The sequence below is a fragment of the Oryzias melastigma genome, linkage group LG21, assembly GCF_002922805.2.
Source record: "Oryzias melastigma strain HK-1 linkage group LG21, ASM292280v2, whole genome shotgun sequence".
Classification (NCBI taxonomy): domain Eukaryota; kingdom Metazoa; phylum Chordata; class Actinopteri; order Beloniformes; family Adrianichthyidae; genus Oryzias; species Oryzias melastigma.
The window spans coordinates 17,612,679-17,624,367 of NC_050532.1; the positions used below are offsets into that span (position 1 = coordinate 17,612,679).

At 36.2% G+C, this 11,689-nt stretch overlaps 2 protein-coding genes across 9 annotated transcripts in view; one reads left to right on the forward strand and one right to left on the reverse strand.

The window, feature by feature from the left end:
• The window catches only part of LOC112155431 (coiled-coil domain-containing protein 148), a 25,592-nt gene extending 19,819 nt beyond the window's left edge, over positions 1-5,773 (reverse strand). For 3 of the 5 annotated variants that reach the window (XR_004946933.1, XM_024287044.2, XM_024287043.2), the window contains exons 1-4: positions 5,641-5,773; positions 3,561-3,634; positions 3,104-3,225; positions 746-849 (exon numbers count right to left, since the gene is read on the reverse strand). Coding sequence is in view for 4 of the 5 variants with exons in the window: in XM_024287044.2 (XP_024142812.1) it covers positions 746-849; positions 3,104-3,225; positions 3,561-3,615 (281 nt within the window). In the remaining variant the exon portion in view is untranslated. Of the gene's footprint in view, positions 1-386; positions 566-745; positions 902-3,103; positions 3,232-3,560; positions 3,635-5,640 lie in introns of those variants that run through there. The other 2 variants (XM_024287045.2, XM_024287046.2) reach the window with 2 other exon arrangements.
• Positions 5,774-5,846: 73 nt separating this feature from the next.
• LOC112155429 (plakophilin-4) overlaps positions 5,847-11,689 on the forward strand; it is an 88,003-nt gene continuing 82,160 nt past the window's right edge. For all 4 annotated transcript variants that reach the window (XM_024287034.2, XM_024287036.2, XM_024287035.2 and 1 more), the window contains exon 1: positions 5,847-5,992. The gene's annotated coding sequence lies outside the window, so the exon portion shown is untranslated. The remainder of the gene's footprint in view (positions 5,993-11,689) is intronic.

The window sequence follows — 11,689 nt, forward strand, 5'->3', positions numbered from 1 at the left end:
TGGAAGTACAAAGCAGAGTGAAATTATATTTCTAATGCTTTAATGGTCTGAGAAACAGGAGAGATATGTGAACCTAAGCACCCCTTTCTGAACCGATAACATGTCCTCCAATGTTTCTTTTCAAAAAAAGAAACAAGAGGAAAAATGCTTTTATTGTAGGAAGGCTGAAACCAAAAGGGCATGTTGAGGAAGCCACTTTCAGTTGTTTGCTTCTTGTTAACTGGCCCAAGGGTTGTCAAAAAAAGCCAGTAACCATAGAGATAAGTTTGTCTCCTTTCTTATGCGACATTTGGCATCTGAATCCCGAGGCGATTTAAACATATATTTATGTGGGGAGTTGCAAGCGGTGGCACATTTTTATGACCAGGCTCATTACTGTAGCTTACATTGTGTACATCATTAACCTTGGGTGGCTCAGACAGTCATTACACAGCCAAATAAGCTGCACCCCAGAGCTAGAACTGCCCTTCTCCCTTCAAAGAGGCAAGACTGCCATGCCCCGGACCCACACTTCTGCCTCAAACTCCCGCTTCTGCCAGCTCTCCGCCACTTTTCCGTGTCATGACTGTCAAATAAAAAAAAAAATCAGCTTATATATCACATTTTTTTTGGCTCTACTTTCTTTATAAACGGAGACGGTTCCTGTCTGGATGTAAAAGACGCTTAGGTGGAACGGCTGCATTGTGTAGAAGCTGATTCAGAAAACAGCGGCAAATAATGACAGGCAGTAATAAGGGCTTCTTACTTAGCCTTTTGCAGCCTGGGGCACTCTCTGCTCCACACCTGTCTGTGCTGCCGTAATAAGGAGCTCTCCTTGGTTGCCTTGGCTGCACAGCAGGTCCTCTGAACCTAGTATATGACAAGGTTTAAAGCCCAACAGGAATAAATTGTTTCCTTCCAACTGCAATAGGAAAAAGAAATATCAAACAGATGGAGGCCACCTGAGCATGTCTTCAAAGGCTTTGTCTGGACAAAAATATTTTAAATAAGAAACATATAGTTTTGCATAGAAATTATATTAAAAACAAAGCAAAAAACTGGTCATTTTTTTATTTGGAAAAGTTAAAACAAATATCGATGTGCACAAGGGAAGGTGGGGTGACACAGTTTGGTGCTTCTGCTCTGCACTTCTTCAAAGAGCTCTCTTACTGTGTCTTCTATCAGTGTTTTTATCCACAGGCCACTGACTTGGATAATTACACAAAAGAAAATCCCACATAAAGGATCTGATAAACAGATTCAATCAAGCAGAAAATCTAAAGGGAGTAGGATGTTTATTTATGCTCTGAGCACATTTCCTTGCAACAGGTACCTAAGATATATATGCGTAAACAAACAGACGGGTAGATAAATTGCCTGTTTTTTAATTTTCACGGGGAGAATATATAGGTTGAAGTGCTGTTAGTTTTGCATTTTAGTTTTGAAGAGTGAATTCAAGTAAATGCCAAACAGGAGGAGCAGCTCCACAGATCTTACAGCTGCCCATCAGTTTGAGGATGGATACAAGGTTATTTCCAGACAATTAGAAGCCCATCAATCTAGGAACACAAAGACCATTCAGAAGAGGTAATCAGTCACCATGGCTTCTGATAGCGAAGCTCCCTCCATGACGAAAGATATATTTAAAAAAATAAAAAAATAAAAAATGTGCATGCCTCGTTTAGCATGTTAATGACTCACCCACTCTGTGAAAAATTGTGCTTTTGGTCTTAATAAAATGTTTTTGAAGCATTTATATCATGATGGAGGACATGTATCAAGAAAATTCAGCTAAACATGTTATTTTTTGAAATTTATTGAAATTGTTGTGGATCAAGAATGTACCAGTACCAGTAATGCACCAGCAGAAGCTAGTGGGAGAGCATATAAACAAATGGGTGACGGTAAGTGAGGGCGGGCTTACAGTGCACCAAGTGTCCCGTCCACAAACACTCTGCAAGAACTATATAATCAAAAACGACAAAGGTTTTTATCATTTAGCCTAACACTGAATAATCAGAATTAAAAGACACTTTTAAAATTCAGCTGCAGGAGAAAATATGTGAACCCTTTAAAATAACTTGCTTTTATGCGTAAACTAGACACACGATTGTGTTCAATAGAGACATAATTTGGTGTGACTTAGACAGACAATGTTTTTCTCCGTTGTTGTGATTTAGATTGACATAAAAAACGCATTGTGTGTCCATTTCATACAAATATTGGGGTACTCCCAAAGGGTTCACATACTTTCTCCTGCAAATGTAGATCAAAAGATGATCGGGTGGGACTTCAAATGATAAAGATCACCATAGTTCAAAAACACTACATAGAAAATTCCTCTCATTTATATAATTAGAGCAGTTTAGGTTGCAAAACTACTTTTTTTTTTAATAAAAAGGCACTATAAAATAAATACAACAGTAACAAAAAACTAACAAAAACAACTAAAAACGTAGTCAGCTTGAACTCAGTAAGCATGTCCATTCGTCTTCTAAAACAAGACTTAGTTCTGCTCAAGTTGCTCCCTTTGACCAAAGCCATTTTAGCCTAAGAAATTGGTTTCTTTGTTGGAGGAAAATTTGGAGACTCGCCTTGAGCTGAAAACACAGCCTGCACTCTCACCATCTCACACTTAAATTGCTTCTTTCATCAACCAATATAATAGGGACAATCAACAGCTTCAAAGTGACTTAGAATGCATGTGAGGGAAAACTTAGTTTTTTAAAGATGACAATGACTCCTTTAAATAGTGACATTGTAAACAAATGTTAATACTTTAAGAAAGAAAGTGAACATAATCCAACATAAAACCAACCACATTGCTTGGTTAAGAACATATTGCCTGTCTTCTAAGGTTTTTGGAGAGCTGATGACGCCAGAGGACTTTTCACCAATTAGAAGAAAACATGTAAAAGCTGACTCATCATCTCTCTCTGTAATAAATGTTTTCTCTGACTCATCCAATAAAGAACATTGAACAGTTTTCTAAACTACAGGGAGATAAATCGATATTTAAAAGTGCTGTTTGGCACGGCAGTAATTGAAATGTTTTAATAAATGAAACAGGAAAGAAAGTACATCGGCTTTGCTGTTTAAGAGCATAGATGACAACAAAACATACCTTTTGTCCCATTAGATCACACTCCAGGCGCTCTGCATCAATAAGCGCTTGTAGTCTTTTGTGTTCAGCAGGTCTGTACCTTGAACTGCTAAGGCCGTTTTTCATTTGCAGAACCAGCTTTTCTGCATAGACAAAACCAAAGGTTAGTTTAGGATAACTGTAACTCCTGTCATTGTCAGAGCTTTTAAAGTCTGAATCAATTTGTAAAGGCAAAATCCCTGTGGAAAAAATAATCAATTGCAGATTTAATTGTGGAATTAACACACAATCAGACGTATTGTGTTTTTTTTCAGCCTCAACTCTGATTTAAAATAGCAGCTGAGTAAATACGACACTTTTGCCTTCGGCAAAAACACATCAAAAACATGAGTGGTGAATTCAACAGGGCTTTTGGTCAAAACAGTTCAGTGGACCACAAGGTCATGCAGTATATCAGACTCATTATGCAGTGACTCACCTGAATCTTCTGCTCGGTAAGATGTTATGAATGTCTGTAAACCCCTGGCAGCCATTACTGAAGAGTAGAATGTCCTGAAAGATAAACAGTAATGCAACAACATGTTGTTTGTGATAAAAACAGCTTTTTCTGATCATGTTGTACAAACACCAATACTATTGCGGTTTGATTAGGTCATTGATTGCAATTCAATATCATTTTGCTTATCATTAATGTACCATATTTATTCTGAGGTTTTATTTGTGCAAAACCAAAATGCATAAAGTTGAATATGTTATTAAAATGATTAAATATGATTGGTTTTGTATATCAATATTATAAAATATTAAATAATTTAATATATATATTTGACAACACCTCTTAACTGAAGGCTTGCTGTCGCATCTAAAAATATAAATACATTCAACATATTGAAGTGTGCAACACTTTGTCTCTGTGAGTATATTGTGGGGAATGTGGAATTCAATACCAGCCAAAGGACGTTGTTACACAAGGCTGGAGCTGGAGATCAAACCTTTAGAAAAATGCATAAAGGGCTGGTGTGAAGTATACTTGAATTTATAATTTAATCTGCAGTATGAGTGACAAGAATCTGATTCTGGATCCATTTGCTGGATCAGTGCTCTTTATTGCTCAAGCCTTTGGCGCATATAAATTATTCTTTGTTTAATCTTAGTGCGCTTTTCAGACTTCAATCTCAGCCTTCCCTTGAACTGACATTTTCTTTAGCATTGTGTAGAATAATAACCTGACAACTCAAAACTTTTACAGCTTTTTCCATTGGAGAAAAGCCACAATCCTGTAAAAATGTAGGTTTGGTGTTGAATTTCAATTAAGTTTGGTCATATTATTAAGATTCCTGTCTGAATATAATGTTGCGCTTTTCATGTTAGGATACAGAACTATACAAAATATATAAGCTAATTTTCCCGATGTTTGTTTGTGAAATGGCAAAAAATAGTAGTCAACTACATGCACATAACTATCTAACTAGATGAACTTCAGCTATTTAACTTAAAAGTTTGTTGCATACATTTATTTATACTACACAAAGCTTCAACCCTGTTGACAAGGACACATTTAATTGTTTACTTTTAATGAGCTAAGAAAAGTGCACCACAACATAGGAGTGTTATTTAACAGAAAACCACTGAAGAAAAACTTCAGAGTTGCCCTCTTATTTTCACTTCAAGACGCACTTTCTTGTTACTTATGAGTCATTAATCTAGTTAAACTTGTAGTTTGTTTCTGCCTCTAGAAGTTTTTGAACTTTGTTTTACGATTCTAACTGATTCTTAATGAGCTAGGAGGGTAGTGGGCCCAACAGCAAAACATGTTGGAACAGGGATGATTTCTCAAGAAAGATGGCGCTGCCGTGCCACTATCCTGTGCTTTCACTTTTCTTTTTAGATAAAGAGAACACAACTTATAGTCACACTATAATCATCTTTTGATTGTCTTATGATAATGATTATGCTATGTTTAACCAAAAAAAACGTCATTTTCAGAAGTTGTAATCCCCCTCTGAGTTGAGTAGAGTGAGTCTGCCTTCATTTCCCATAATGCCTTTGTTAACACTCTGTTCCACTAGTTTACAGCTCCTCACAACCCCAAGCTAACAGTTGCCAGCTCAAACAAGAAAATCGAAAAGTTTTAAAGGATCTATTTGTTTGCCAGATGATGCATCAGAATGGAGCAGAGCAAAGCTTGTGACCTGTAGAATATAGCTTTTTCAAACTTCATTTTTTACTGCTCCTAACTAATTCAGAGCAATTTGAATAAAGAAATACTCCGACATATTTTTAATCTTTATATTTATCTTCTATAATATAAAAAATGCCCCAAAATACATGCTAAAATCATAAAAAAAATACAACTTTCATTAAAAATAGGTACAAAGTAGCCATATTTAGGTGTGAACCAAAGGTAATACAGGAACATTACCAAAAAGGACAACACTTAAAAGTGTATATAACAATAAAGTTGTTCTTTTAACATTTTTTTGTAAGTGAGACTAAATATATCACACCTGACTAGTATAAAACACAAAACATTTCATTTCTAAAGTCGCCTAGCTTACCTTTTCACCTCTTGGTACAGCGTATAGGTTTACCAACTAGGTAACCACGGTAACTGGTATCTCCCTGGTGATTGGTCAGTTCAACCTCACGTTCCTCCCTAAAGACGCCCCTTTCTCTCCCTCCAGCCAATCGGGAGTGCCGATGGGTTTCCCACATTCCCGTTGACGTCATGCACGCTCGCTCTGCCTGGGACTGCTGCTGCTGCAAGCAGGCAAGGGGTCGTCTTCTTCGTTCGGTCATGGACACGAGTTTCGCTCCTCCGCATGCATGGAAATAAGCGCCTTGGGACTTTACAGATGAACTCACACGCTCCCATGTCAGCACGAGTCGCAGCCAAACGGTCCTCTTAAGGTATGTGGATTTAGTTTTCGGCGTTTTTCAAACTGCAGAAAAATTCTGGGAAAACGAGGGGGAAAAAACACATCTGGGGCTGGATGGTATGCACAACTACAAGAACTCGGAGGCAAAAAAAAGTAGGGGATTTAAGTGTGCGTGCGACACGGGACAATCTTCTTTAGGCTTCTTCACAGCAGGAAACAACCTAATTCTACCCTAATCTGCTTCTTGTGATCGATTCATGGCAGACAATGCTCACCTTTGAGGGAGACTCTTTGGTTTTGGTGGCTGACCGTTGCTACCCAAACTTCACGATTAGCATAAAGCTACGCGACCTGCCCCGCGCGGGGTTTGAGTTTTCTGGAGAAACCGCCTCTTCACCGTGGCTTTAACTTACGTGCTGATGAGCCGTATAAAAGCGAAGGCAGGTGATCTTTGAGTGTGGGAATCTTTGGAATGCGAGGTCGCTGAGGGGCGGGGATCGTAACTCTGTCCCAACAAGATAGGTTTACCTTTTTTTCGTTTTTAATACTCCCGCCTTCACCCACTAAAGTCAAAAATACGCCATTTTTGATCATGCTAATTAACCCCCTCCCCAAATATAATTTCACATTTTTAAATATTGCTTTAAATGAGTAAAATTATAATAAATTGCTCTTTAGATTTCTAACATAAAATATGGGGCTTGAAATTTTGAATTATTTTTTTTAAAGATTTAGAGTTCTGTTAATGTGCCATATATTAGTTATTATGCTAATTAATAATACATTTTATTGCAAAAAACATTTTTTATGTCATCTTTTGCTAGACTTACTGTCAAAAAAGTGTCTGTTTTTATTCTGCAGCTTTAAATCACATTTACCCAGATAATTGTTTTTAACCCCATGCGTATAACTCAATTTTAAAGCCCACATGCTTTCACAGTGGGTACTGGGTCATGTTTTATTTGTTCACACACACCACTGCTACAATTATTATATATATTTAGGTTATTACACTTTTACAGTTTTAAAATAGGGTTATATGGAGTGATGCTTGATGATTTTGTTTAAGCTGCTACATTTATATTAAACTTTTTGGGAATTAAAGACTCACTCCAATAAAAAATGTGTTTTTCTGTTTTTATCATGCTGTTGTGGCATTTTTCTCCTAACGGAGGGTAAAAGAAACCCTTTGGAAGAACCTCAATATTTGTATAAAATGGACACATGATGTGTTTTTTTTATCTCAATCTAAATCACGATGGAGAAAAACATTGCATGCTTAAATCATACCAATTTATGTTTTTAATACAATCAGTTTATTCATAAAACCAAGTAATTCCAAAGAGTTAACATATTTTCTCCTGCAGCTGTATACAGTATACCTTTTTATAGTAGCCTTGGGGTTTATTCCCAAATTTTGGCACCCAGCCCTGTTTTTATAACAGAGATGCTTCTATTGCGTTTATTCCATCACAGATAGAATGGTGATGGCTAATAAGTTCATTCTGCATTGAAATTCGGTAAATAAATTCAGACAACACCTGGTGAACTTTTCGGGATTTATTGAAATGATGAGCACTGGCTGTGAACGTTTTCTTCTTCTTTTTTTTTTTAAATCTTTGAAGCATAATCAATTTCCTATCAAAAATCCTCTTTGCTTTCATACAAATCCTTTTCCTGGAGACACCCGGGCCTTTCAATCTTTGCTCAATAATCTATGTTAAAACCAGTTCTTCTAATTCTTCGCTCGCTTTCTTTACACCTCCACCAGGAAATTCTTCTTGTTTGTCCTTTTTCTGCAGTCGTCTTGTTAATATCAGCCATCAGCTTGCGCCATTCTCGGGTACGTTTAAGATCCACTCCAAGCGAAATTTAAACGTTAAATCGAATGCGCATTTCTTGGCCATCGCTACACTGGCTCACAACACAAATACCATTGACACCCGGCGTCTTAAAGGAGTCCGGTTAGTATTAGAAACTGGCATCTAAAGTAACCAACACCTGTTAGACCCAGCGTCTGTTAGAGACCGGCCACCATTGGAAGATATACTGTATAAAGAAAATTAAACTTAAAATAGCTATACGATACGAAACGCCTTGGGAAAAAGCTTGTAGGTGTGTCGTAGAAGCTACTATGTAGCAAGCCACAAGCTCCCTGCTCTGCTTCATTTTGATGCATCTGAATTTAGTCAACTAGACCCATGTACATCTTTGTTTTCCTCATTCAAGTTGGCAGCTGCATTTTTGTCGTACCAGTAATGTTACGTTAGGGTGTGAGGGGCTGTGAGCTAGCGAGAAAGCGTGTAAACAGGTGGATGTTTTACAATAGGGATACATGTAGTCGTATTCAATGGTTTTTCTTATGCTGCTACATTTGTTTTTAACATTTTAAGAAATGGCACAACACTTGCTTTGTTTTATTTCTGAAAAAAAGTGTTTATTTCCATTATTTTTAAGCAGTGTTTTCATGTTCAAGTGGTGCCAATTTTTTTCACGATTCCAATTTAATCGTCATGTTTTATTGCTGCCTAAGGTTTATGCATTTCTGCCATGTTCTATAAATTACCTCTGAGCATAAAAGGTGCCAAACAAATAAACCTGCTTGATTCTGTTTAGGGGGTATTTTCACATGAAGCATGCCATTGAAAAGTTATTTGCTATGCCATTCTGAACAAAATAATACCCTACAAAAAGCTTAAGATATAACACACTTTTACATTCAGTGATATTTTAAAAATTCATTTTGGTATAATAGTATGATACAAAATGATATGTTATTACATGTGCACAGTTTTGTTCTATTTTGAACAACTGTTGTAGTGTTAAACAATAGATTATTATTTTATTGTAGCCATTTAACCTGAATTGTCCAGAAAATAATTGTCCAAAATAGTATTTAAAGAAATTGAAAATCAGCATAAATGTCCTTCTTTTCACAATTTGAGTTTTGGGTGGTTTTCTAAGTAATGCAAGCCACATATATCCATTTCAGTTGCTCCATTGTAATTGCAATAACCACTTATCACAGGGAACCTATTTCTAATATTTCTCCAGCAGAGTTGGATGAGCAGCTGTTGAGGATATTACTCTGAATCGAAATGAAAAGCCTGAAAACAGCAACTGCCATGGGTACTTTTTTGTTGTTTTGAAGCCAAATGAAAGATCTGGAGCTCAATAAGTTTAAGGCAATTTCTTTTCAGTAAAATGCTAGCAGTCAAAGACCTTAATACCACCAGTCTAAAAATAGTTCATAGAACGGCCACACTAATCCACTGAAACTGTTGAATTCAGGAAGAAAAGATTTTCATATTATCCCACACGTTTTTTTAAAGGTAGTAATACTCATTGAGTGACCAAAAATTAAGTCCAAAATAAGTTGAGAATTGCTCAGTAGGTTAGTGTCATTTTCGCCATCTGACACTGGAAATTCACACAGTGTACACACCCACTTCTCTACAGTAAATGGACATCCAGATTCCCCAACGGTGTGGTCGCTCTCCTCGTGATTCACATTACCGCACTAGACACACACAGCATCAATGCTCACATCTGCTGCTGGATATTCCCTGTGAAACTGAAACAACTGCAAGATTTGGTTTTCAGAAGTGAAACACATCTTTTTGATTCTGTTTTTGAATTTTTTTTTCTTTTTGCACCAAGTAGAAAGTAATGTTTTAGCTCACTGAACAGTTGGAGATACATCAAGCCAGATGTCATGTTAATTTGTCATGCTTCCAGTTGTTTGCACCAAGCTTTTAGTCTGCTTTTCAGGCTTTTAAGTAACTTGAAATCCTCACTTCTATATTTTTATACATATTTTTGAAGAACATCCTAACACAACCAGAGAACTTAAGGTTCAATATAAGATTGTTTGACTCACAGTGAGTGTTTCTAACAGACACTGACAATAGCTGAATAGTTGAGTCCTCTTTAGTGGCAGGCTACTCCCTGTGCTTTTTCACCCCCTAACTCTGGCCCAAACTTCAAGGAATAATCCCTCACCCCCACACTGCGTGTCAGATTTGCTTCTTTCTACTATAATCAAAACACAACCCCTCCTTCCATTTCCAGCTTTATTAACAAGAAAGAATTTCTGCTCTGACTTCTAGCTTGTATGTCTAAAGAAATGAAATGTTTGTTTTCCTCTGCGTCTGTACGCCCTTTATGTATGAAAATTAAGTGTTTAACTACAAGCTGCTGTGCCTGACTGAGCCAGGAGAAGGTCAGATGCAGTCAAAATTGTATATCTTATTTTCTTTGTTCATAAGAAGTTAGACCTAACACTCAGTTTGTTAAACTGGAGAAAAGTGAAAGAAAATCATTTTACAGGCTCAGTGGTAGTCTCCATCCTGATACTGGGAGACTGGGAGTTCAAATCCACAGTAGGGTCTTACCAAAGACTCTAAAATGTGATCCAATGACTACGTCTGAATTCCTTCCCTACTCACTATATAGTGCACTATGTAGTGCATTCGAAATTTTCTAGTCTGTCTGAATCGACTATTTTCAAAATTAAGTAAACTGCACATTTTCCCTAAGTCTCTTTCCCTAAGTTCTCACTACAATAGCAAATATAGGCCACAATGCATTGTGGTTGAAGAGTTTTGGTGAAAAAGACTCGTTAAAAAATTTTTTTTTAAATAAACTATCTACATTTTCATCATCAGAACACAGTAGAGTCACAAATAAGCGTATTGAAATGTTTGTATTGATTCGTGAAATCTGATGACGTCATATTTGCCGTTTAGCAAAACGATAGTAAAGTAGTGCATCGTGTTCGAATTGCTTAAAATCAAGGGAACTTGCTAAACTTGGGAAAATGCTGCAAGTGTGCTCTGTTATTGTAATTACCTAAAAGGGCATTTACCAAACAAAATGTTGAAATCATGTTGGTTTTAAAGCAATACTGTATTATATACTGGAATATCTAGACCCTGACTAATCAGAGATGGGCTTCACTATCTCTAATTGATTTTGTCAACAATATAAGTATTAGCTTCTATTTTAGCAGCATGCTAACGTTTTTTGCTAGTTTGTTGTCCACTGGATGTTTTTAGGCTAATTTTAAGTTTAGCTTCTATTTTAGCAGCATGCTTACGTTTTTTGCTAGTTTTTTGTCTACTGGGGGTTTTAGGCTAATTTAGAGTTTAGCTTCTATTTTAACATCAGGTTTTTGACTAATTAGTTTACTGAAAAATGTTACGCTAATTTGGAGTTTAGCTAATATTTTAGCAAAATGCTGATGTTCTCAGCTAATTTGTTATCTGCTGAAGTTTTTTGGGTTAATTTAGAATTTTGCTTCTATTTTAGCAACATGCTAACATTTTTAACTAATTTAGTTTAGTGACGAATTTCAGGCTAATTTAGAGTTCAGCTAGTAATTAAGCAACAAGCTAGCTTTTTTGGCTAATTTGGCCACTAATGAGTTTTTTATGCTATTTTGGACTTTAGCTAATATTTTAGCCATATATGCTAATGTTTTTGGCTATTTTTTTAAATTCTGGGGTTTGTAGGCTAATTTAGAGTTTAGCTTTTCATTTAGCAACTTGTTAACATTTTTGGCTGATTTAATCTATTACTGAATTTTATGCTAATTTGGAGTTCAGCTTTTAATTAATAACGAGCTAATTTTTTTGCTAATTTGGTCTCTACTAATGGTAGAAGGTAAAAACAAAAAAAAAAATCAAATTTTGAGACATGCAAGTTTCTTTTTCTTTTTTATTTTCAC